The sequence below is a fragment of the Cetorhinus maximus genome, chromosome 12 (genome assembly GCF_964194155.1).
Source record: "Cetorhinus maximus chromosome 12, sCetMax3.hap1.1, whole genome shotgun sequence".
Lineage (NCBI taxonomy): Eukaryota > Metazoa > Chordata > Chondrichthyes > Lamniformes > Cetorhinidae > Cetorhinus > Cetorhinus maximus.
This window is the reverse complement of record NC_135890.1, coordinates 82,289,609-82,317,398: the sequence shown is the minus strand read 5'-3', so window position 1 is coordinate 82,317,398 and position 27,790 is coordinate 82,289,609. Positions and strand designations below refer to the sequence as shown.

Below are 27,790 nucleotides of genomic sequence, written 5' to 3'. Positions count from 1 at the left end.
CACTGCCTAGTTCCCACCTAGTTTTGCCTCATCAGCAAATTTGGGTGCATTACACTCAGTCCTCTCATCTAAGTCATTGATAAAGATTGTAAATGGCTGAGGTATAAGTGCTGATCTTTACGATACCCTGCTAGTTACAGCCTGCCAACCCAGTCATGTCCCATTTATTCCCACTCTCTGTTTTCTATCCTTTAATCAATCCTCAATCCATGTTAATATATTACCCCTGTCGCCACCGCCCCACCCCCACAACCTCATGAGCCCTAATTTGGTGTAATAAAATACTGTCCCTAAAGGGATTGTCAAGCACCAGAACCATAGGTAGAATGAACATTAATATTCGCAATGGCGATCCTTAGAGTAAGAGAGCAATTATGAAAAATAATTGCATTAACGTTTACTGAAGAATGAAGAGCATGTTTAAATGAGTTTTACATTGTAGATGTTTTTCCCCCTTTAATTATTTTTGATTTCTCCCTGAAGCAAGTATTACAATCTAAACAATTATCGTAAGTTGTTACAATTGTTTACAACATATCTGTCCAAATATTTCTTGCAGCCTTTATAAGATGGTTGAAGTCTATCTACATGATTTTCTTTTTGTGAGCTTCATCCATTTGATCTGCATGTAGCCATTAACTTTAGCCAGGCATTGTGGGTGTGTTTGAAAGTCCAGTTACCTATTTAGATTTGAATATTCAATGAAATAGTCCCAACTAGTCCTCTGACTGGATGTGACCTACCCATGCTGTAGGTTCTCTATTTAGTGAACTGTTCCAGAAACCAAAGCCAATTTTCTTGCCGATTGCCAGGTACAAAACAGTGCACTGGTACAGCCTAAGGGCGGGATCATCCCAGATTTGCACCAGGTACAGCAGCAGGTGCGAAAATATCATTTTACTTGCCAGCAGCAATGGCAGATTTTCGCGCTGTATCGTCCTATTCCCGATGTGTGCCGCTTCATTAATAATGCATTCCCAGGAATGGATTCGCTGGTGGGGCAGCCTCTAATTCACCACTACCACCCGCCACACACCACCCCCCCCCACCTCCCCCCTACCCTCGCCGTCACCCTTCAATAATCCAGGCACCATATTTAAAGGGTACCCCTGCACAGAGCTAGCTCCCTCTAAGGGACTGAAAGCTGCTAGAAGGTCATGGCTGCCAAAGGGAGGAAACATGTTGCCCCCAAATTTAACGACACCTCCCTCAAGCGCAGTGGAGGCCCACTGTGAAGTTCTCTACTCCCGCTCTGGGGGAAGACCAGTAAACAAGGTCACCATTCCAGCATGGGGGGCAGTGGCAGCAGTGGTCAGCACCAGCTCCCTGCAACAGAGGACAGCCACCCAATGCCGAAAGAGGATGAATGATCTCCTCCCTTCCGCCAGGGTAAGTCACTCTTCTCATCCCCCTCAACTTACACACTCACAAACACATCACACATCCACAGGGACCTCATTCACTACCAGTTCAAGGGATATCACTATTCACACTCTCACACACACCTTCAACTGCCCTGCAGATCGCATCCTCATCCTGTCCATGGCACTACTCACCACCCACACATGCTAGGCATCCTTCTAATCTGGCCTGGCAGGCTTCCTGCTTACACTCTCTCCATCTGTATTCATGCAGGACAAGCTGGCACACAACCACAGGGAGAGGTCACAGACTGGTGGAGGAATGCCTGAAATCAAGGTCCTCACAGACTTTGAAAGTAGAGTCACCCAGCTGGTCAGTGCTGATCTGGACTGTTCCTGTGCTGATGGTGAAGTCGCTGTTGCTCTACCAAGTGAGGATCCTACAGTGCAACATCCATCAGACACCATGCTGTGAGTGAGTTCCACTGTTCCACAGTCCCCTGCCATGCGCTAATTATCTCTCCTTGCTTTTGCAGGCACATCTGGGGTCCATGAGCCAGGTCTTTGACTCAAGCCCCAAAGACACCTTGGAAGAAGAATCTGATGACACCTTAATTGAGGACCCGTCACAGCGCTCACCCACACCCTCCACCAGGGACACACATCTCAGTGGGACCCAGTTCTAGAGTAGCCTCGGGTTCACAATCTGATGGTCACCGCATGGGCACGGGTCTGCAGCAGAAGGAGGCAGGTTCAGCTGAGCTCCCTGGTGCTTGGCGAATTGCTGGGAAGGAGGTATCTGTGAGATCTGGATCAGATGGCGAGCCTCTGGATTTGGTCATAGCTCAGTTGCTGGAGCTGCAAAGGCAAGCTGGAGAACATCAGGAAGTGATGTCCACTGCACACCTCAGATTGCAAGGCATGATGGAAGAGTCCATCCTCCTTCAGCCTGAGGTGATAGTGCCAGTATGCCAATGCACCGAGGTCAACACTGGTAGGATGGTGGCCGCAATGGAGATCTTGGTCCAGGACATCACTCCTGCACTGCTGCATGGGCTTAACTCCATCGCTGATGCCATAGTTGGCCTCCAACAGTGTCAACACGAGACGGGTGAGGGGCATCTCGATCTCACTCCAGTTTCCTCTTCTCTTCAAGGTGTCAGCCAGGGGCCAGCAGGCACCCATAGAGAGGGAAACCAGCAGCTCGGCACCCTAGGGCCATCCATCCAGGTGACTCCGGGAATGTCTGGCTGATCCAAATCCCCTCTTCCTGTGACCCCCACAGCTCCAGCTCAACAAGCCGTGGAGGGTGCAGCTGGCCCACAGCAGGACACCCAAAGCAGAGCGTGGGACTCCAGGTCTCAGCCCTCCAGAGGACGCCTCAGTCAGCAGGCTGCCTCCACCTCTGCTGTGGATGTCAAGGGAGCACAAAGATGTAGCAGCAGGGTTAGGAAGGTTAAGGAGATGTAGTTACACAGCCTGGGCACAAGTGTTAATCACTTGAACATAATGTTCAGTATTGTAAATAAACTCCCAAGAATGTCTCCTTGTCTATGGCTCCTTGTTATGATGAGCAGTGTTCGCGTTACTCAGATGTGAAACCTTGGGTCTGCACAAGATAAAGTCAGGTGTCACAGTCCAAGGTCTCTTCCCTGTGCAATGTGTAACCTTCAGACCAAAGTGATGGTCCAGCTTCACACTGGACACATTACTGATGCCTGCACCTCGATGGTGCTTGTCATTGCTGCCAGAATGTCGTGGGCAGGTGTCACAAAGTTCCATCATTCTCTCTGTGTGCTCTCAGCACCTTTAAGGTGGGGCTGGACCCCCATTGCATCAGCATCTGTGACCAGTGAGGCTGTGCTGCTGAAGGGCTCAGGTGCTGAAGGCTGACAAAGGATCGGGTGCCTTTAAAGTTTGACGGCTGTGTCTCCATGATATGACCCAGATCACAGAGCACAAGTGAGCTGCCCTCAGCCAGACAGGAGTCAAACATTCACAGAGGCAGTGTGAAGATCTATGGAGTGTCCTCACAGCGTGTCACTATCATCCTCCTGGAATCTAGCAACTATTAGGGCCTCCACTGCACCTCCATGACAGGAGCCTGAGCACTGAGGGTATGTGCGCTGTCATTAGCCACACAAGAGTCAAACTTTCACAGATGCAAGGTGAGGATGTCAGGATTGTCCTTGGTGCATCTCACCATCATCCTCCCCGAATCTTGCGATTATGAGGGCCTCCTGAGTGTGCCTGCCTCATCTGACCAGCGTGGTAGTCTCATTGCCGGTATCCTCACCTTTGAGGACCTCATCACTGTCAACTTCTTCGACATCCTCCTCATCGGAGGAGACGTGCAACTCTTCCATCTCCTCCTCAGCCAGGTCCATGATTGCAGCACCAGGTTGTGAAGTGCGCAGCAAGCTACAATAACGCACGACACCCTCTGGGGACTGTATTGTAGGGCTCCCCCGGACCTGACGAGTCACTGGAACCTCATTTTTAAAATGCCGATAGTTTGCTCCGCCAAGGTCTGGGTCGCACCGTGAGCCTCATTGTACCTTTGCTTTGCTGCTGTCTGAGGCCGCCGCACAGGCATCATCAGCCATGTCCTCTGTGGGTAGCCCTTGTCCCCAAGGAGCCAACCCTGCAGCCTTTCTGGACTCTGGAGGATGTCAGGGATCTGAGACCTGCTAAGGGTGCAGGAATCGTAGATGCTCCCTAGGAAACATCACAGACCTGTAGGATGCATTTGTAGTGGTCGCACACCAGCTGAACTTTCAGCGAGCGGAAGCCCTTGTTGTTGATGTAGTTGACTGCTTGTTGACATGGAGATCTAAGCGCAACGTGAATGCAGTCAATGGCACCCTGCACCTGTGGGAAACCTGAGATCCGGAAATATCCCAGCACTCTTGCTTCTTGGCTTTCTTGATCCTGGGCAAAATACATGAAGTTCTGTGCCTTCGCAAAGATGGTGTCCGTGACCTCCTGGATACACTTGTGCGTGGAGACTTGCAAGATCCCACACAGGTCACCTGTAGACCCTGGAAAGAGCTATCGGTGTAAAAATTAAGCGCCACGGTCACTTTCACAGCCACTGGCAGTGGATGCCCTCCATGTCCCCGTGGCACCAAATCCTGCAGCAGGTGGCATATGTGACCGACCAGTTCCTTAGACATGCACAGTCTTCGGCGACACTGGTTCTCAGTCATCTGACGGAATGAAAAGTGCCAGCTATAGACCCTGGGTCTAGCGAAGTGCCTGTAAGTGACAGCTCTCTGTGATCTTCAGCTGTGTGCGCAGCAGGCCCTGCCGCCCCTTCATCTTGAGGGAGGTGCTCCTCTCTTTGCAAAGTCAGGCACCTCCACCGCTCTCTTCTTCCTCTCTGCTCTCTGTAAGCCATGAGACATATCAGTAAATCACCAGACTCCATGATCCTGATGTTCTTCTCCTGCAGGTTCAAAGAGAGAGAGACATGCAGGTTAGCATATGTGTCCTAAGAACCTCTCTTGGTTAAGTCTAAAGGCCCCTTCACGCAAGCAGAGGAGAGCTGGCCACCACTTGGATGGCCAGTCTGTTGTATGTTCATTGGCTACCCGAAACCCCACCTGCTTATGCCCCACTCCACTTGACTGATTGGCGGCAGCTTTGCCTATTGGACTGCATGTTGTGCTCTCAGCTCAGGCGCAGGCATTCTCCTAACCCGCACTGCAAGACTGCGCTGTTAGCTTGAGCCATGATGGGCAATGGTCCAAACCTTATTAAAGACAATGCAAGGGGCTGTGAGCACCTTCGCTGATGACTACACCATGACCACCTTTCACAAGGGGATTCTACAACTGCCCAGTCGGCTAATTGCTCTGCTGCCCCCTAAAATGCACATTAATTTGCAGTCTGCGTCCGAGGGATGAAAAGTTCTGGAGCATTTGGGGGCAATTTCATCCTTTGCGTTGGTGAGTGGGCAGAAAAACTTCAGAGGCCCGACTCCAAGCATGTCAATGGAGCTGCAGCTGCGGAAGAACGCTCAATTTTGACAAGCTTTTCCAAGTGCGTGGGCTGCTTCCCTCACCTCCCCACCCCCTTCTCCTATACCCTCTTGATACTTCCTTCAGTCTGTGCTGCCTTCTCCCCACCCTCGACCTGACCCACACAGGAACCCTTGCCCTGGCACTGCACTGAAAGGGATTAAGAGACTTGTCTGCGCGCCCCACAAATGTGCGGCACTTCTTCTTTGATATCCTACGGGCAATGCTTACGAGCGCTGTGCATGGCTGTGTGCGCTCCCCTCCAAATTCCCATCGAAATTCAGGTTCCAGGTGCACCCCTTTTAAAGGCAGTCGTGAAGCATGCCATTCTGAAGTCATGCCGATGTGGGGGTAAATTTGATGTGGGGGGATGAATCTGGCAAGCAGGGCTTATAATGAGATGCTAAAATATTAAAATTATGTTCCCAACGTGCAGCAGCAGCAGACACGGCCTGCCATTGACAGGCGGAGGGGACAATCGCAAACTGGTTTCACAATGGTGTGAAACCAATTTTTGGCCTTCTCGCCATATTGCTCCCCTCCCCCGGCCCGCCATGGCGTCCATCGCCAATGGGACCAGATGATTCGACCCCAACTCTCCTCTTGTGCTTTCACTTAAAGCCAACAGTGAGTGATCTCCAGCTCGACAACAGTGAGTGATCTCCAGCTCGTGTTTGAGAGTTCCAAGATTGTCCACACTGGCGCCTGGATGACAGGGAAGAACAGCTGGGAAGGGCGGCATTATTCGTCACAGTTGCTGCTTCCCCAGGGAGAGGCAGCTAGATGAAAGAGCTATCACGTTACAGAGGGCTAGACAGGATTAGAAATCAAATGCAATCAGCATCCTCTTATACTTCTTGTCACACCCCAAGGTTTGGACAAACACAGCCATTTTAAATATATTTCATGACAGCATTTGAAGTGAAGTGGCCATGACCATACAACCAGATCACTGCAGTGATTAACCAGCACTAATGATTACAGATGAGCTATGTGTTAGAAATGAATCATGCTTCAATGGGGGAGCTAGAAATGTGATGGCTTTGAACGATAGGGTGTGCAGAATAGGAAAACAAATAATGCCTGTGAATTCTGCTGATTCCCAGGACTAAAAGGAATAGCTGGGAAACATTCATTCGTATGAGCCCTGAATGACACTGACATTAATTGCCATGCAATTAATCGCTCATATCCTGCCCATTTAAATAATCAACCTTCAAAATAGTGTACCCCATTTATTTTTTGTAATCACAGGTAGCTCAAGCTTTGCAAAATGATGCAGCCCATCTAAACTTAGGTCTGAGGTCTTACTGGTGCAAGAACTTTTTTTCATCTTTCTTCCCACTGTCTGAAATTCAGAACCTCCATTCAAACCAGAAGTAACGTAATCGTGCCTTTATTGCTCAGCAGCGTGGCTATACGCATCTTAGCCAAGTGGTCTGCGCACAGCTCGGAGTCCCAGGACTGCCTGTCACTTGAGCTCACTTCCGGCAATTAGGGGGTGATACTGGAGTATGCCAGGAGAACTTTCAGTTCTAAAGTCAGACTTTAGATGGAGTGCTTCACTTGGGCGGGAGTCAGTTCAGTCGTAAGGGTGAGGGAAGGAGCAAGTTAACATGCATTTACATCATTTGCAGTAAGGAACATTAAGCAGGATGTGTTTTGGATGGAGGGGCTTTTATTTCAAGAGAATTTCATTTTGCTGAGGTTTGATGCCAGCTGTATTGCAAAATTTTATAGAACAGCATAAAGTTCTCTGGTGCAATTGCAGATCTTATCCCAAGCTGCGTTTTTCAATTATATTTTACATAGTGTGAACAACACCATAGAGATTCACATCTTTTCATGTCACTTTTACTGTGACATTTTGCAATTCTGCCATGTAAGCTTTTGAGCTGTGAGTACAGCTGATCACCATGTGCAGTAAAGCCAAAGCCCCAGTACCCCAGCAGTTAGTGACATTTTTGCAGAACCAAAACGGTTGTATAAAACGTAGGTTTGAGTCCCTTATCTTTTTACAGCAATCGAAAGAAAATAGTACCTTTTTAACAGATTCTCTTTAGTACTGTATGTTGGCATAACAGTGTGATATCAAATGGGATGGCAGAACATTATGCCTTTGTCCCATTCTCTATACAATGGACCATTGCCCACCTTAACCAATCTGCCAAGAGAGGAGGAAGCACTGCAGCCTGAAGAGAGATCCATCCCACACTAATGGAGATTAGAACAGCAGAAGCTTACTTACTTGGGTCTCTCTGCGTCTGTTCACTGTTGCCTGACTGCAAGTACTCAGCACTCTTGTCTGCACAATGATACATGGATGCAAGGGCCCTAAATTAGAGTGACAGAAGTGTTTTTTCCTCAAAGGTATTGCCCAATGTGATACAGGACCATCATGCAGACCAGGAAGATTCCAGGTTTTCCCTGGTATGTGCTGAGTAACAATGGGTATTGCAATTAGCACATGTGCTTCCCAGGGTAGGAAGAGAGGACTTCAGCCAATGTTTCTGTTCAGGGATACTGTTCAGTAATCTATGCTGGAAATGGTAGTGTGAGCACAGATGGGCCTCAGATCAGGACAGGCTTTGAGCTTGACTCCGATGCCCACCATGGTAAAAGGACTCGTTACCATTCACTATAGACTCACATATGAAGAATTGCTACTCATATAAGGGGCTGCCAGTGGCTGCAGATCAACAACAATGCAAGGCACATCCTCCTTGCCAGGTCAAATATTTACCATATATTTCCACAGACAATACTGGTTAACAGTGTTGGCCATTTTATGTTATAAGAAAGCGCAGGGCTAGTTCATGAATTAGGCTGCCATTCACTCGCTCCTCTGTGTTAAAACCAGCTTTGCTTTGTTCCCCATGCAACCTTGATTTGGTTCCAATCTTGATTTAGTTCTCAGACAATGAGTGTTTGTCTCTGTCAATCAGCCTATTGAGTTCGGTATTGGTGTTAAGAAAATGTAGCTGCCTGTAAAATAAAAGTAATTGTGCTTAAAGAGCATTCCATATAAAATGTAGTCAACAGTACTTAAAGAATCATTGTGCTTTCCTCGTGTTGCACGCCAATCTAGAAATATTGTTTACATTTTCTTTCTAATACTGCACTCGAAATGAATAAGGGAAAGGTGGGTATTGTCACTAAATTTACAATAAAGGCATACAGGAATAGACAATGTAATTTTAAAAATGTTGTTTAAAAGCAAGACGGAAGTACATTGCAGTATGAATATGTGTGAGAGACTGGCTGATGTAAATTATAATATGAATCCCTACCAAGTTTACATAAAATGCTTCATTTCTTGAACCTGAGACCATATCATTTTTTACATCAGCCAAGTTTGCTCTTCTTTGTTAAGTGTCTATAGCGCAAACACTTTAGGAGTTGTAGTTCATCCGTATGCTTGCTTTGTACCAGCCAGCATGATATTTGACAAAAAACAGCATTTTTGTTACATTAGGGCCTCAGCTTTATATCCAACTTGACTTACACATTTAACAATACTGAAGTTTGATATGAAACCATGGTGCTGGCCGCCGGGAGATCTATGGATATTCCCACCCATCCTCAGCCACCTGTCATCCTGTGCACATAATACATCGTGCACATTTCACATTAAATATTCGATTGGTACACAAATTAGAAATGCTAGTTCTTCATGGCTAACATGCTTTCCTTGGACTCCTACTCAGATAATATCAGTTTTAGGAAGACTAGGATTGAGGGTACAAAGAACTGAATGCCAATTGGCTATGGTTAGGGGAATTGGTGCTTAGAACTGGGAGTAGTTTATTCGGCTTATCAATTTCCTGTTCCATTTCATTAGCCGTGCCAGTTCTAACATTTTCCAATTTCACCCTTTCTTCCCATATCTCTTAATATTCTGACTTTCAAAGTATCTTACATAGAAACACACAGAAGTTACAATTAACATGGAAACAGGCCGTTTGGCCCAATGAGCCTCTGCCGGCAATTACCCACCACACAAGAAAATGGTGCTAATCATATTTACCCACCCTGTTCCTATATCTTATAACCTCTTTTCCTTCATCCACGCTTCCAATCTTTATCCTGAAAGTTGACATAGGGTTAGTTCCTGAGACAGAAGCTAAAAGTAAATTCTCCAGCCTTCCAACTCTCTCGTGTAAAGAAATTTCTCTATTTTGTTCTAAATCTCTTTCATTTCATTTTACACCTAAGGCCCTTATTCTACACTGCTCAGCCACTGGAAACAGTCTGCTTCTATCTACCCTGCCCTAGCATTTTATAATTTTAATTATTTCTGTTGAATCTATGTTATTCTCCCAAAGTAAAAAGGCAATTCTTTAAGCCTTTCTTCCTTTGAAACATCTCAATTGATCCTGAGTATCTGACTTTCTGAGACAGTGCATCTTCACTGTCACAATGTTATGCTGGAACAGATATTTCCTGAATTTGGTTTTAACTTGCTTAGTTTTTAATTTATTTTTATTATGTTCAGTTTCCCTGGACTCTCCTACTGGCACAGAATCTTTCCCCAAGGTTATTTTAAACATCTCAGTCACATTAACTTAATCCTCATATTTCCAAGAAATATAATCCAAGTTTACCCAGTCTCACTTCATTGCAAAGTACCTGCTGCATCTCCATCACCCATGCTTCTCAGCATTTTAAAGACTTCACCCAGCTCCTCTCCCAATTTTCTTTTCCCTAAAATAAATTTGATCTGCAAATCCGTCTTCATAACCTGGAGCCCTAGGTCCTAGAATAACCCTTCGGATTCTTTTTTGACCATTTTCCCATGCGTCAATAACATTTTAAAGAAAAAAATAGAACGTATTTCGAATTTAGTCTCACTGGCGATTTAATCAAAGTTGGAATGCTGAGTATTTCCAGCATTTTCTGATTTTATTTTAAAATGAATTATATTGGCTTTTCATCAGATGACCTCAGAGTGAGACCGAGTACCTGATTAGCCTTAAAGGTAACAGCTTCAGTGTTGTTTTCAATGAATAGGCACTGGTCATACCCAAAACGTTTTTACCTTTTTCATCGCTGGAGATCTTTTCACTGTGTGCCTGTTAGTCAGAACAGCCCTAAGCACCAAGCTCAAGGGATCTAATCCTTAGCGTAATCATTGGTCAATTTTCGGGGTGCTTTTTTGAAAGCACTTAACAACTTTCATGCAGGATTAGAATATGTGCCAGTTTGGGTTAGGATAGCAGATTTCCTTCCTGAAACAGCATCACTGAAAGCCAGTTGGGTTCTTAATAAAACCAATGGTTTCACGGTCACTTCTCCTGATATCACATTTTCACTTCCAGATTTTTAAAAATCTGAATTTAAACTTCTAAAATTGCAGTGGTGCGATTTGAATGTGTGTCTCTGAACGAGTCCAGCAATGTAATCACTTCACTACCAGGCCTGATAATGTGCAACACTGTCAAATGTCCTCTGAAAACCTAAAAAAGTTATATAAACTAGATATTCTATCATCAACTGATTGATTTACCTCATCAAATAATTCCTGTAGGTTCATGAAGCATTAGGTACCACTTTTAAGTCCATGTTGACTGCTGCTTATGACCTCTGTGATCTCTGGATCAACTTTGACATCACCTCCTTAGCCATGTTCTCCAGGGCCCTTAATTCCTATGCCTCACTCCTTTTCTGAATGTTGGGACAGCATTCACTGTTGCCCAGACCTGCAAGGTCCTAGCCATTGTTTCTCCCGCAACCAAAATCATGGTTAATTGCTCTTTTTATCTGTTGAGAACATAAGGTGAGAAATGGGAGCAGGGGTAGGTCATCCAGCCCCTCAAGCCTGCTCCACCATTCAATAGAATATGGCTGATCTTCTACAACAACTCCATGTACCTGCCCTATCCCATATTCCTTGATTCCCTTAGTGTCCAAAAAAACTATCAATCTCAGTCTTGAATATACTCAGCCCCTAAGCTTTCACAAGCCCCTCAGGTAGAAAATTCCAAAGATTCACAACCCTCTAAATGGAAAAATTTCTCCTCTTTTAAATGGCCAATCCCTTGTCCTGAGACTATGACCCCTGGTTCTCGGCCCTCAAGCTAGGGGAAAACAACCTCTCAACATCTACCCTGTTAAGCCTGCTCAGAATTTTATGCATTTCAATGAGATCATCTGTTATTCTTCTAAACTCCAGGAATATGGGTCCATTCCACTTAATCTCATTGCTGTGCATTGAATCTTTTCTTTCCCCTGCCCTTAAAATAATCTTAAACTGAATTCTCCTCTCATTCTGAACCGGCAGTTTAAGCTAAATAACCTTAATCAACTTCATTTATTTTCCTACTTCCGCTTCCGCTTGGAGCTCTGCTCAAAAATGCAAAGTTTGTTCTTTCAGGCATTTAATTCCTGCTCGTAACACACTGGTTACCACAAGTGAAAATTAAATTTGTTATCAAGAGATTAATGACTGTTTAAATATCGCATGAAATTGCTTTTTGTATGAACCTGTTAATCAGTGTGCTACTAGAAGAGAGTAAATTCCCTCACATCTTTCATGTCCATATTGTCGCATGAGATCTTAGACTTCATTACAATATCAAATTAAATAACGGTTAATGTTCGCACACTTACAGATTACCAATCATTTTGGTGAACACCAAAATACTAAATCAAAGTCGTTTTAGTATCCTTTCTCTCATGTTGAGAAATTGTTGATAATGTCTATAAAACTGTGTCGTTAGCACAAGACAGAAAGAGTGCCACAACTACAGCTCCTAAAATGCTGCGTGACTTACATATATTCTGCATAAGATGTACATCAGTTAATCACTGAGTTGGAGAAAAAAAAAACCTCTTGATTAAAATAATTTGAGTTCATACAAAGCCTAAATTTATAAGGGTAGAAATGAAACTGGCAACATATTGTTTCCCTCCTGAGTTCTGACAACAACAGTGAATGGATTGTTAAATTCTGCTTTTTTTTTTAAAAAAAAAAGAAAGTCTACAAAAATTCCACACAAAAATTAACTGGGCTGCTCGGCCACCAAAATCAACCTGTTGCTGTTCCTACTTAAGCTTATTGAAATGTGCTTAACAAATGACGTTGTTGATCTAATCCTTAAACCACGCTGGGGGAACACAGGAGGCCTGTGAACTGCTCCAAGAGCAAACGTGTTCCTTTGAAATCTGTTGCTTGAAAAACTCCACTATTCATTGTTAACGTTTTAACAACAAGACAATTGGAAATTGTGAAATATGGCTGACGAACTTAGTTTAGATTTTTTGACGTTAATACTCCCACAAACAATTGAAATAGATTTAAAGCAACAAGGAAAATCAATAATAAGAAAAAAAAATGGAGGGATTTGGACAGGGTTTTGTGTCTTTTTTTCTTGTCATTTGAGACTCTAATGATGCACTTATGTTGCCCGCTCTTCCCTTTTTCTTACACCTTACCTACTTAAGGAGGAATTCTTGATTGGTAAGTCGATGCTACCCGCAGACTAGGGATTTATTATAGGTCGCTGGAGAGAATAGATTTCTTCTGCAGGAAACACAACAAAGCTGTACCTTTCAAAGGGGCTTTTTTAGTTAAAGTGATGGACTATTTGTTTTGCGATTTTATTTTGTACATAATTCTCATTTTGTGATGTTTGTTCATTGTCCTTTCTAATGCCACGCTTACTGGGGCCTATTAATTTCCTCTTTTTAATGCAGTATGTAGTCCTGTACGCACATCTTATTTTACTTCCTTCACATACCACTTACTTTTTGTTATTCCCTTACTCTTTTTTAATTTAAAAAAAATGCTTATTTCTTTTTTTTCTCTCCTACAGTTCTTCTTTTGTTATTACATCGTTCGCATGCTTTTTTTAAAAAAAAGAGAGAAAAAAATGCATGATGTCTAAATCTACGAGTTTTCATGTTGGAGAGATTTTTTTCTGTGTTTGGGGGTTAGGTGCCTTTAACAGTAGACAGTGCATCATACAGGTAGAAGACTGTCCCAGCATGAATATGCAACGTAACAGCAGCAATGTTTCTGTTCACAGATATGCAAGTCAGGGTCTTCTGGGCACACACTTGTGAAGGAAGAATGCAACAAGCTTGATATTGCAACCAGCCAGAATGGAGACTACCAAGATTATGACTCGGGCAATGATACAGCTTCACCCCCCTCGACCAAAGTCGCCTCATCCAGATCACAAACTGAAGAAGAGAAAGGGCAGCCTCTTGACCACCATGCAAAGTTAGACCGCCAGACAATCTCCCCGGGCAAACTGAAGTTTAGTGACGCGGAGCCCAGCTCAGATTCAGGGAATTCAGTGGCGAGCTGCTCATCACCATGCAACGCAGTGCCCTCGTCCCCAAGTGCATCTCCAGGTTATCAATTGGCCAAAAGGGCCAGGAGGTAAATTTTCTCACACTTGAGAAAGGTCTCCAAAAATGGAGCCTACCTTAAAGAGGTATTATAAGTCATTCCAGACAGTATTGCTAATGATCGGAATCTGAAAGCCCACTAGCTCCCTAGTCATGTTATAGAATGTTGTTAGCCCAGCCTTGTGAAAAGGCATATAAGGGAAAGTATGATCATGGATGTTGCCAGAGTGTCATCCCTACTCTGACTCCAACCCAACACACTAGATGGTTAACCCTTCATGCTTTCTGAAGGGACCTTCTGTAGTGGCTTAGTGGGTCATTCATTTAGAAAAAATAATTGCTTTCAGGAGAAGGATCATCACTGTCAGGGGGCTAATTTTCCTTTGGTGGCCAATGATTGTCATTGATAATCCTGGCCAAGGAGATTGAGTTATTTTTTTTGCAGAGGATTTCCTAATGAGATCAAATAATAGGTCAGAGTACATGATGAGTTTGTACTGGTCTGTAGAAGGATTAGCTCCTCATTCCCCAACATGCTTTCCTCATGTCTTTATTTTCCATGATTTTTGCCAGTTGTTAACAGTGGGAGAGGCAATAAGTGCAATCGAACATCTGATTCCTCACCAGTTATGTTTAAACCAGCTACTTTCCCTTTCATTTCAGAGAATTACCTTCGCCACATGATTGGCCAACAACCACCGAGAAAAAGAGAAGTCCTTCCCCTTCACCTGCCAGAAAATCTCCTGAAAGACATCGTTCCAGAAGTGACTCCTGCAGCACCAGAGGGCGAGGCAGGAGCTCCCGCAGTTACAGCTGTTCTTCTCGTTCCCGCTCTCCAGAGTACAAGTCAACCACAAAATATTCAAGAAGCAGATCGCATTCTTCAGGGAAAAGGTTTGTCCGAGTATCCAGTGGGAGAGATGGAAATGAATAGATGAGGTCTCCCTAATGGCTTAAGATCATAAGACCATTGGTAAAGGTGTGGAACTGAGCCTTACAGAGCATCAAAGTCCTAAATTCAATCCACAATCTCTGGTAAGATGTCAGCCTTTACACAGTTGGTAGCGCGCCTGCCTCTGAGTCAGGAAGTCATGGGTTCAAGTCGGACTCCAGAGACTTAAGCACGTACAAGGCTGACACTCCAGTGCAGTACTGAGGGAGTGCTGCATTGTTGGTGGTGCAGCGGAAGGAAGTGTTCAACAGGGACCCTAACTGCCCTTGCAGGTGGGCATAAAAGTTCTCATGGCACTCTTTGAAGAGCTGGAGAGATCCCTCTGTGTCCTGTCTTGCACTTATTCCTCAACCCTCAAATAAATCATTATTTATCTGTCCCAGGAGGTGCAATCTAAACAAACAAATTAGGAGCAATGGTAGGCCATTTGGCCCCTCAAGCCTGCTTTGCCATTCAATAAGATCATGGCTGATCTGATTGTGTCTTCAACTCCACATACCAACCTATCCCCGATAACCACTGTCTCCCTTGTTAGTCAAGAATCTATCTACCTCTGCCTGAAAAATATTCATTGACCCTGCCTCCACCTCTCTGTGGGTAAGAGAGTTCCAAAGACTCATGACCTTCTGAGAGAAAAAAATTCTTCTTATCTCCATCTTAAATGGGAGACCCCTTATTTTTAAACTGTGCACCCTAGTTCTGGTCTCTCCCACAAGGGGAAACATACTTTCAGCATCCACCCTGTAATGTCCTGGGACTTGACAAAGTGGATGCTGAAAGGATGTTTCCTTTGCTATTCAAATACCTTGTGCAGCATCCCAATCAAAATCTCTTAAAAAAAACATTCTTCCCAATATTCAGGTCTTATTCTACATTTCATCAAGCCTTCATTTGACCGAGTGTGGCTTCAAGGAGCCCTAGCAAAACTGCAGTCAATGGGAATCAGGGGGAAAACTCTTCACTGGTTGGAGTCATACCTAGCACAAAGGAAGATGGTTGTGGTTGTTGGAGGTCAGTCATCTCAGTTCCAGGACATCACTGCAGGAGTTCCTCAAGGTACTGTCCTCGACCCAACCATCTTCAGCTGCTTCATCAATGACCTTCCTTCCATCATAAGGTCAGAAGTGGGGATGTTTGCTGATAGTTGCACAATATTCAGCACCATTCACGACTCCTCAGATACTGAAGCAGCCCATGTCCAAATGCAGCAAGACCTGGACAATATCCAGGCTTGGGCTGACAAGTGGCAAGTAAAATCCACGCCACATAAGTACCAGGCAATGATCATCTCCAACGAGAGAGAATCTAATCATCGCCCCTTGATGTTCAATGGCATTACCATCACTGAATCCCCCACTATCAACATCCTGGGGGTTACCATTGACCAGAAACTGAACTGGACCAGCCATATAAATTCTGTGGCTACAAGAGCAGGTCAGAAGCTAGGAATCCTGCAACGAGTAACCCACCTCCTGACTCCCCAAAGCCTGACCACTATTTACAAGGCACAAGTCAGGACTGTGATGGAATACTCCCCACTTGCCTGGGTGAGTGCAGATCCCACAACAGTCTAGAAGCTTGATACTGTCCAGGCCAAAGCAGCCTGCTTGACTGGCACCACATCCACAAACATTCACTCCTTCCACCACTGATGCACAGTAGCAGTAGTGTGTATCCTCTACAAGATGCACTACAGGAATTCACCAAGGCTCCTTAAGCAGAACCTTCAAAACCCATGACCACTACCATCTAGAAAAGGGCAGCAGATAGATGGGAACACCATCAATTGGAAGTTCCCCTTCAAGTCACTTATCATCTTGACTTGGAAATATATCGCCGTCCGTTCACTGTCGTTGGGTCAAAATCCTGGAACTCCCTTCCTAACTGCACTGTGGGTGTACCTACACCACATGGACTGCAGCGGTTCAAGAAGGCAGCTCACCGCCACCTTCTCAAGGGCAACTCAAGATGGGCAATAAAAGCTGGCCCAGCCAGCGAAGCCCACATCCCGTGAATGATTAAGACAAAACAAGCCTAATGAGAAAAAGGTTTAAATCTTATAGGGCTTCTTAAAGATCTAATGGTCTTCTGTAAAAGGCAGAGGATGCTCCAGTTATTGATCCTTGCTCTGCTGTTGGGGATCTATTGATGAAAAGCTGATAAAATAGGAAAACTTGTAGTCACAGAGCATCCGATTAACTCTCCAGCACATCTCACAGCACTTTGCATACTAGGAACTCATTTGAAGTATGCTCACTGTCAATACTTAAAGAAAATGTGGTTTAACAGTTGAGCCCCTGAACAATACAAACATTAGCATGGATAAATCAGTTCCAGGAGCCTTCTTTCTTCTCTAGGGAGCTTTCATGATTATTTTAGGTTTGCTGAACCATGGCTTATGCTAGAGTTTCCACTACATGGCAGGGTGAGGAAGCAAGCCCCAAGTTTGTCTCAGACAGAACAGGCATTGAATCCTGAACTGCAGGCATTATTCCAAACCACACGATAGCTGCCTCCAACTGATCTAACTGGCTGCCAGGCATCCTTTAACTTTAGTTAATAAATAGTCAGTAATAGCTCATTGACAATTCTTGTTCTTGTTGCACCTAAAAGTATTTTACTCCTGGGGGACCAATGCTCTGAAAGGTGCAACTTCAGAACCAAGCTGTCTGCTTTAGTTTTCTTCCTGCTGCTGCTTCAAATCAAGGATGTGGAGTCAAGATTCCCACTCTTCAAGTGATGGAATGTGGCTCCTGGCATTTAGGTTTAACTAGCAACCAGACCATGTGGGACCCTTAAGGTTAAATCATTAATAGTAATGAGTGCCATCAGCAACATTCCATCAATGTAAAACTGCCTTCAATATTGGAAATGTGAAAAGCCCCCCCAATACTCTATGCATCTTTTATTATGAAACTCTGGAATATGCCCATAAGATAAAAGAGGCAGATACCATGATGCCAGCAGCTTGGAATTATATAACAGACTCATTTAGGGGAGCAATTTTGCAATACAAGAGAGCACTAGAATCAGCTCCAGAACACTGTAAAATAAATCATTTCACTAGCTTAAATTTCAAACTTGGTTGTTACTGTACATTTCCTACTCAAGCCACACAAAGATGGATAACTTTACGGTTGGATATTGAAACTATTCCTTTGTCCTTGACCAGGTCCTCTTCACGCTCTCGGAGCTATTCACCGAAGTCTAGGAGGAGAAGCCCAGGAAGCAGAAGCTCCCGGTCACGACGCAGCCCAAGCTATTCAAGATACAGCCCACAGAGGTAATGGTTTTAAGGAGTCATTTTGCAGGTCTGAGCTTCCAATGTACATCTTTGCACATGAAGGGAGCACAGAGGCAATCCAGGCATGGAGGATAATGCACCGTGTTTGCAGGCTGAACGAAATTCAGAAGGTGTACACCGATTCTTTCCCCAAATTTCTGACAGGTGCCCCGTCGAGTGATGCTCTGTGCAAACTTGGAGAACAATCTCTCTAGATGTGTGTCTTACCAACTTCCATTTAGTTTATGCAGAAACCAATAAACCAATAGAGACTCAAGGACCTTTGTGATTTTATAGGTTAAGCAGTCATGCTAAATTGATTTTGTGACAGAAATTCACTTGGTACAAAGTAAATGTAAGTATTGTTATATCTACATCAGTAAAGGATGCATGTGTGTTTTTTTAAATTCATTTACGGGATGTGAGCATCGCTGGCTGGGCCAGCATTTATTGCCATGCCCTTGAGAATTCGGTGCTGATCTGCTTTCTTGAACCGCTGTAGTCCATGTGGTATGAGTACACCCACAGTGCTGTTAGGGAGGGAGTTCCAGAATTTTGACCCAGTGACAGTGAAGGAACAGTGACATACTTCCAAATCAGGATGGTGAGAGACTTGGAGGAGAACTTGCAGGTGGTGGTGTTCCCAACTATCTGCTGCCCTTGTCCTTCTAAATGATAGTGGTCGTGGGTTTGGATGGTGTTGTCTAAGGAGCCTTGGTGAGTTCCTGCAGTGCATCTTGTAGATGGTACACTGCTGCCATTGTTCGTCAGTGGTGGAGGGAGTGAATGTTTGTAGAAGGCGCACCAATCATTTTGGTTTAGGAGGGGACATAGTAGATTGCCACCACCAAATTTTGCTACAATTCTTCATCAGCTTATATATGGTTTCCACCCAAATTCAATAATCAAAATAAATACCTGAAGACCCGTCTACTCAGCCCACCTCACTTGGAATACATCTCTATCTCTATCCAGCTTTATTGAGTAAAATTAATCTCTCAGCAGCATCTCACACTCTATAGAATATTCTTACTTCTGTGTTAGCTGCAATATTTTCAGACTTTCAAGGGATTCAAAAGGCATTAGACTGCCACAAAAATGAATGAACTGCTACCATCTTGGCTGGATATTTTTAAATCCCTTTGGGGACTATAATGCTCCATTTTTAAAAAATTTATTCATGGGATGTGAGCTTCGCTGGCTGGGTCAGCATTTATTTCCCATCCCTAGTGGCCCTTGAGAAGGTGGTGGTGAGCTATCTTCTTGAACCACTGCAAACCATGTGGTGTAGGTACACCCACAATGCGGTTAGGAAGGGAGTTCCAGGATTTTGACCCAGCGACAGTGAAGGAATGGCGATATATTTCCAAGTCAGGATGGTGAGTGGCTTGAAGGGGAACTACAAGATGGTGGTGGTGTTCCCATCTATCTGCTGCCCTTGTCCTTCTAGATGGAGTGGTCGTGAGTTTGGAAGGTGCTGTCTAAGGATCCTTGGTGAATTCTTGCAGTGCTTCTTGTAGATGGTACACACTGTTGCCAGTGTTCATTGGTGGTGGAGGGAGTGAATGTTTGTGGATGTGGTACCAATCAAGCGGACTGCTTTGTCCTGGATGGTGTCAAGCATCTTGAGTATCTTGACCAAAGTTCTAGTTGAGGCTGTAAAGTGTGATTCATACTGCTGGATAAGTATCATTTGTTATTATGTGCTCTTTATTAATAAGCAAAACAAGTGCTAGTTTCGTGTATACTTTATTGTGCAGCCATTTAAATTCTACATTGCATGGGGCAGATTTTCCTGTTTAGCGCTTAGTTGTAAACTATCATATCATTGGAGTGCATACAGGAAAACTGGGCAGGGAGGATCGCAGGCCTGTAATGCAGCCCACACATTTTTTCTACATGCACTTCGCCCATTCGACGCTCTCCTTCCGAGTTCTGAAAGAGAATATCTACCCCCATCTCTCAATTATTACTATAGGAATTGATAGATCGAACAAAACCAAGGTCTATCTAGTTCACCTTCAACCATTCTGGAAGTCACGTGATTCAACAATATTGGAATCATTGAGTAATCATAGAGATCAACTCCTATCAATTAATCTAAAACAGACCCAGACATGATGTGAAGTAAACAGCAGTGCTGGTGAGCATTGAAATCATTAGCCCAAACTTTTCTGTTCCTCCCAAGCACGCTACATCTACTACGTCATGCCTCAAGTCTCAGAATGTTATTTTTGAAGGAAATCTAAGTTAAGATTTAAGTTATCTAAGTTAAAGAACTTTTAGAGGGAGCAGTTGGGTTATCTCTCATAACTTGGCACGAATATAAGGATGTGAAGGCATTCAAGATAGTGCAGAAAAGATTCACAAGAATGGTTCCAAGAATTAGGAACTTCAGTTATGTAAATGGATTAGAGAAACTGGATGAAAGCAAAATACTGTGGATGCTGGAAATCTGAAACAAAAACAGAAAATGCTGGAAAAACTCAGCGGGCAGGTTTTTATGCGTCGGCAAGTGGGCGCGGGGCACGCTCGCCAACGTGTAAAATGATGCGTGATGATGTCAGGGGGAACTCCCGACATCACCGCGCCCCATTTAAATTTTCAGGAAGGCAGGAGCACAGCAAAATCAGCTGCGCACCCGCCAACCTGTCAATGGCCAATTGAGGCCATTGACAGGGTCAATTAAGTAAATATAGGACCTGCCCGGACAACCTTAAGGTTGGCGGGCAGGCCAGGAGCCCCAGCGGAAGCTAGAAAAAACATGAAACCTCATCCACCGGCGGGATGAGGTTTCATGTAGGCTTTAAAAAATTTTAATAAAGGTTTTGTAAAAATTATGGACATGTCCCAACTCACGTGACATTGTCACATGAGGGGACATGTTAGGGAAATTTTATTTTTCTATTTTTATCTTTTTTACATTTACAGCCGATCTCCCTGAGGCTGCACTTAGCCTCAGGAAGATGAATGTGCTCTTTCATGCACATGCGTGAAAGAGCGCACTCTTGATTTTGGGATTTCCCCCCCCTCCACCCGCACAGGGAGCACATAGCGCTTCTGTGCAGACGTCACACTGGGCGGGCCTTAATTGGCCCGTCCACGTAAAATGGCGTCACGCCCCCGATCGGTCGTGGGTTTGGAAGGTGCCCGACGTCATCAGGCTTCATTTCACACTCGAGCAGGTTGGGTGCACGCCTGCCTGCTTAGCGAAAAACCCTGGCCAAGGGGTCGGGACAGAGTCCATAGGCAAACTACTCCCATTGGCGGAAGGATTGAAAACCAGAGGGCACCGATTTAATGTGATTGGCATAGGAAGCAACAGTGACATGAGGAAAACCTTTTTTACACAGCACATGGTTTTGAATTTGGGAATGCTTTGGCTGAGAGTGTGGTAAAAACAAATTCAATCAAGACATTCAAAAAAGTATTGAATGATCACCTAAACTGAAAAGAATTGCAGGTTAGGAGAAAAGGAAGAGGGAGTGGGAGGAGGTGAGTTGCTCTTCTAGAGACCTGGCACGAATGCATTGGGCCAAAGGGCCTCTTTCTGAGCTTTAGCCATTTTAACACTCTATAATTCTATAAGGATTCAATAGGAAGAAATTTGTTTATGTAGCTAATGGAGCTATGTAGACTGACATTGATTCACCAGAGAAAGCAGCACTGCAGACTGCTGCCAGGCCTGAGTGGTGTTCTTCAATTATTACCAATGAAAAAGGCTGTGTAGGTACCAGCCCACAGTGCCACCTACCCCCAGGAAATCAATGTAAACCTGCACAATGCAGGCACTACGTGAATGAATCTCTCCTGCAAGATTTTACTGCAATATCAATAGAGGATTGACTTTCAGAGACTCCCACCATTCTTCATGCTCACATCTCCCTCTTCTTATAAATGTCATTTTTAGTTTCTTTTTTATGACTTTATTCTGCCTTTCTCGATTGACCTTATTTTACATTTAAGACTCAGATGTCTGCCACTTGAATTGCAATTCCATAAAGACAGCCTGGATTTTCTAGCCCTCCACCATGGCTGGACCCGCCGCGGGAGACTCAGCAGCCCAATAAGAAGTCATTGATTTTTGGTGGGACTGGATGACCCCGGTGATGGGCAGGGCCAGAAAGTCCTGGCCCTGCAATTCCTCAGGCTATCGATTCTGGTGAAAGGTCTCACCTTGGGAGATATCATTCTCTTTCAGTCGATGGTCAAACTGTGAAGTACTTACAGGCATTTTTTATTGTGAAAATTGTCTACAATGGACCTTCCATCATCCATTTTAATTCTAGTGGCCTGCTTCACCTCTCCACCACTGGGTAATGGAAACTCAGATAATCAAGAGTCCCAATTTTTTACCTTACATGTCCATTCCAGCAATACCCCACTCATGAAGTCAAGCACAGTTGAAGTAACAAAAGAAATATTATTTAGCTTATTCATCAAGAAAAGGGAATGAAACACATGTAACTAAGAGAGCTATGAGGCAGCTTTTTGCACAAGGGTCTGTCTTCTGAAAATTATGGCAAAAGATTGAGGTGTTGGATAATATAATGTGGATAAAGGAGGTTCCACTGCATTTACTGTTAAATAGCTAAAAATGGTTTCATCGCTTCAGTTTTTTAAAAGTTATTGCTTTAAATTGTAATTGGATAGGGACCATGACCGAGACCGGGATCGTAAGAACTACAGCTCCCGAGACAGGGAGTCCAGGCGACGGCGGTCTCGCTCCTACTCGCCAATGAGGAAACGGAGACGGGATTCACCAAGTCACCTGGAACCTCGACGGATCACCAGGTCAGTGAAACATTGGTCTGTATTTAAGGGGCAATTATTTTCACCCTGTAGATTTACTGAATTTTAACAGTTAGGAGTTTCAACCGTGGAATATGCTTTGCATATCGCCAGATAGATTTGTCCAAAGAAGCTTCTTTAAGTCATCTGATCTCGCTCTTCTAAAATGTCACTCTACCATCACCCCATTACAGAGCTCAGCTGCTCCTTAAGTGACTCCTGTGTCCTGGCCTAACTCACCCTTCTTAGTAACCTGTCCCGCCTGCTGACCGCCTTCTGTGTAGAGAAATATTTCCCAGCATTACATCAGTCCTAACCTTACACTTGGCAACCTTTCATCTGTGCCCACTTTTCCAGCTGCCTTACGTATAGATTAGCCACTTTAAATGTATTGTCGAGGGGAATTGAATACAAAAGTAGGGAGGTTATGCTTCAGTTATATAGAGCACTGGTGAGACTACATCTGGAGTACTGTGTACAGTATTGGTCTTCTTATTTAAGGAAGGATGTAAATGCATTGTAAGCAGTCCAGAGAAGGTTTACCAGACTAATATCTGGATTGGGAGGGTTGTCTTTTGAGGAAAGGTTGAACAGGCTAGACTTGTATCCACTGGAGTTTAGAAGAGTAAGAGCTGGTTGAAACATGAGATCCTGAGGGGTCTTGACAGGGTGGATGTGGAAAGGATGTTTCCTCTTGTGGGAGAATCTAGAACTAGGTGTCACTGTTTAAAAATAAGGGATCGCCCATTTAAGACAGAGATGAGAAGATTTCTTTCTGTCAGAGGATCGTGAGTCATTGGAGCTCTCTTCTTTAAAAGTGGTGGAAGTAGAGCCTTTGAATATTTTTAAGACAGAGATAGATAGATGCTTGATAAGCAAGAGGTGAAAGGTTAAGCAGGAATGTGGAGCTGAGTTTACAATCAGATCAGCCATGATCTTATTGAATGGCGGAACAGGCTTGAGGGGCTGAGTGGCCTACTCCTGCTCCTAATTCGTATGTATGTTCATATGTAGGACAGTATGATGATGATATAATGTTGCTTAAACATGCTGCCTGCTCAAGTGGGAGGATGCAGGTTTTGCACATGCTGGGGCCATTTTAACTTTGGGTGACAGTGTAAAACAGGAAATGTCGGATCAGCCACTGGCTGTACATTTCTCCTGATTTTCATTTCTACTGAAGTCAAAATTATCCCTATTGTCCCATATGCCAATTCTCCAGCCCCCACAGTAGTACTGTGTGGATTCAGGGTGCACAAGTTAACCACTCCCAACAGGGAAGCAAAGAAATTCAAATTGCCCAGGCTGCCCTCATAAATCATTGTAGAAAAAAATATAAAATGATAGTAACCATATAATAAGGTTTAAATAATAACATACATCTGATTCTTGGTTGGTCCTACCCTAGCATGATTTAATCCAATTCAGCAACTTCAACATATCAATCATCCCCAGTTTAAAAAGCAAGTGGTCATCATGAAATAAGCGGGTGGGTGTGAAAGGGGAATTGGAATGGGAAACAACTCTCACACAAAGTGTCACAGTAATATGGAATAAGTCATCAGGAAAGGTCGTTGCATTTAATTGTGTAAAAGGGTTAAAGAGACAACCAGGTGTGTTTCTAGAGAAAAGGTACATTGAGGGCCATGACAAGAAAACAGGTAGGTAATGTTGAGATTAATCAAAAGGGAGAGGCTAAATGGTGCTTCAGCTATTTCTAAAATTATCCTGAGTTCCTACAACTCTGGCACACAGGCTGTAAAGGTGGGATAGTGAGCAAAGCCACAGCCTGGTGCAGTACTCCGCCATATGGACACAAATCCCAGGTTCAACCTCCAACAGGGAATTGGGCTACTGGGCCAAAACAGTCTGTGTTGGTGTTTATTCACCACATGAACAGTAGTCCTGAGCCCATTTGCCCACCCAGTTCTCATGGCTCTGTGCCACGTTAGGTGATTTCAGCTGTGGCAGTAATTACAAGACGACAATTGGCCTCAATACCGCTGAACTTGTGAAAAGAGAGGGTTCCCACTCCTGATCACTACCCTGTGTTGATGCAGAGCTCTGTTATGGTGCCACCCTAGTTGAATGGCTTGCCGTCACCAGTTGTCCAGACATACACAAGAAGAATGGAGGCGGGTAGGGTAGTGGAGGGCCGTCTGGAGAGGAGCTGACACTTGTGATGGAGGGATGGAGGGGTATGGGGAAATGAAAAACCAGCAAAAAAAAATGGAAGCCAACCCAAAGAAGTACTTTGCAGAAATTAAATGGGACAAATCAGCTGTATTTCAAAATGGAGTGTTCTAGAGATTCAAGCAAGCTGAAGTGTGGTGATAAGCAGTTGTAAAAATTGAATGCTTGAATGGTTGTCAGATACTGACTGTGAAATTGGACAAGGATGGGATAAAGACAAGTGGAATCATATTTGTTGTGGAACATGCCTGAGATCCAATTCTATTGAAATCAGTGGAACTGAATAACAGGCGGAGTGTATAACTGGGGATCAGTGTAATACAGTATGATTTGTGTCACCACCCATGCCCAATTCCTCCCATCTTTGGTAGCCACCAGCATGTTGATGATCATCAAACATTAAGAACACAGCTTCTTATTTATCTTCTCTCTTTATCAGTGCTCGAAAAAGGCCTATCCCCTACTACAGGCCTAGTCCTTCATCTTCCAGCAGTGTCAGCAGCTACTCCTCCTGGTACAGCAGCAGGAGCCGAAGCCGGAGTCGGAGCCGGAGCTGGAGCAGAAGCAGGAGCTGGAGCCGGAGCCGGAGCCAAAGCTACTCCAGCAGGAGCCGGAGTCGCAGCCTCAGCAGGAGCCGCAGCCGGACCCGGAGTTCGCCCGGGCGGAGCAGCAGCCGCAGCAGGAGCAAGAGTTACAATTCTGCAGGCAGCTATGAGAGCCTACGGCGCTGAACGCCCTCCCCACCAGCACAATCCTCACACCTCTCACCCTTTCCCTGCTGCCTACTTGCAGATTGACCTCTGTGTTATTTTGGTTTCCCACTGTTTAAGTGACATGTGGAATCTGGTGCGTGTGAATGTGTCACAGCACACGCTAAACAGCCAGACAGACTCAAATTTCTCCATGCACATCTCTCGCTTTAAAGATGAAATGAAATCCGTGGGTGCTTTTCTTTTTTTGGAAAAAAAAAATACATGCCAAGTTTGAAGGAAAATAACTTGGAGCAATTTCTCAATCATGCTTTGGCCTGATTGTTACAAGGGATTGTGTAGATCCCAGTCACCTTGATACAAAGATTGGTACACAATCAGAACAGCAGCAGTTCAAACTGAAAGTTGTAGCAGCCCAGCAGGTGCACTGTGGCTATTTTCAGAGGAAACTTAGACCTTGGCTCGCTGAAGTGATGAATCAGATTATGTGCGAGGACAGCTGACACCCATCTTTCCCCCTCCCCTCCTTAGAAATGCCATATGCATCCATTTAACTTGGATTCAGAGCATCTGCTTGACCACAGAGATGAATGAACTCACCATTGTGGGTGCAGTGGGCACTCTTCAAGGTGCTCCTACCATTGCCTGCCCCCAGCAGAATACAGCCCCAGTTGTTAATTAATAGATACCATTTCGGGCCCACTCATAGAATGTGGCAGGATTCCAACAACAAGCCTGCAGACTATCAGTCTGATCTGCTGTGCTTGTTTAAAAAATAAGCAGTGTTTACTGTCCATGAGCAGAGTCTGGTTAGCTAAGACAGCACGTTTAAAAAAATCAGTCATAACAAATCTGGACAAAGTCTATGTGCAGAATAATGGAATAAGATGCATATTCACCAAATACATGGGTCTTGGCATAGAGATATGCACTATATATTCTTTGTAGTTTGTGAGGGATGAAATACATCTAGTGTTTTTCTCCTGGGTGCTTCCCCATATAGACTTGGAAGTATTTACTGGAAAATGTTCCTTCTGTAAACTTTTTGAGCTACTTTTTTTGACTATTGGGGAATCTTCACTGATGGACTAAAATCATGGTCCATAGCGCAGCGAGCCGCCAAGATTCAAAAAGATTGGAGGGAAGGTCAGGCAAATCAGTCAGCAATGAGTAAAAGCTGGTAGATAGTAGATGGAAGAGAAGGCTGAGGCAGACAAAGAGTTGTGTAGTTTTGGGGATCTGAGTAAGATTTGAGTTAGAAGGTGGACATTGATTTCAACAAAGTTAAAGCAGGAAGAAGTGTGTCCAAGATGGCATAGCCACTCAATACATTTCTTTTGTAATACTGAGTTAATTGGATTCAGAATCTTAATCAGAATAATTTCATTTCATCTTTAATATGTATATATGTATTTTTAAAGCAAAATAAAGTGAACTACACTCCAAAGCAGACTTGGTTTGGTACAGGACTCGAAAAACAAAGGGTAAAATGCATTTGGACAGTCTCTATCTGGGTCCTCCTGGCCAAATAAACGTGCACCTAATCAGACACTGACTGGCACAAAGTTGGCAATCTCGCACAGAGAGGCCACAGCTGGCTGCTGTAGGACATAGTCAGAACAGGTTGCACTGGTGCAGTAGTCGGTATTTTTCAAAGATTCGACCTCTAGCACATTCTTGTGGCAGAGTGAAGTGACATGTGTCTAGCTATCCTGTGTCTGACCTGGAAGTCTTTGATGTTGATTCTGAGTGCCTGAAATGGTGAAGTGTTTCGCTCACCAGCATGAACATCCCTCACCCTGATGGGCACCAAATTCACAAAAAAAGAAGCAACGGTGTCAGTATGTCACTGAGTGAAAATAATCTCATCCTACAGATTAGTGTATAAGAGCACCCCCTAGATGACCTTTAGTAAGTTATTGATAGACTTTTAAAATCGCTCCTTCTTTTGCACTCCTGTGGTATTTATTTCAATTCCATGTCTAATTAGCAAATATACCAAAATTTTTTCTGCTAATTCTTGATCAATTGTATTTTCACTATGCACTGTAAATATATTGATAAAGGTCAATACTGTACCCATTTATTTAATATTTATTTGCCCTATTTATTGAACTTATTTA

General features: G+C 44.1%; 1 protein-coding gene across 1 annotated transcript in view; it reads left to right on the top strand.

The window, feature by feature from the left end:
- Positions 1 to 25,918, top strand: part of srrm4 (serine/arginine repetitive matrix 4) — a 363,549-nt gene extending 337,631 nt beyond the window's left edge. Inside the window, exons 8-12 of the mRNA XM_078554655.1 lie at positions 13,411 to 13,769; positions 14,402 to 14,632; positions 17,863 to 17,973; positions 22,627 to 22,767; positions 25,397 to 25,918. Of these exons, the coding sequence (XP_078410781.1) occupies positions 13,411 to 13,769; positions 14,402 to 14,632; positions 17,863 to 17,973; positions 22,627 to 22,767; positions 25,397 to 25,688 (1,134 nt within the window). The 3' untranslated portion in view covers positions 25,689 to 25,918. The remainder of the gene's footprint in view (positions 1 to 13,410; positions 13,770 to 14,401; positions 14,633 to 17,862; positions 17,974 to 22,626; positions 22,768 to 25,396) is intronic.
- Positions 25,919 to 27,790: the final 1,872 nt, after the last annotated feature.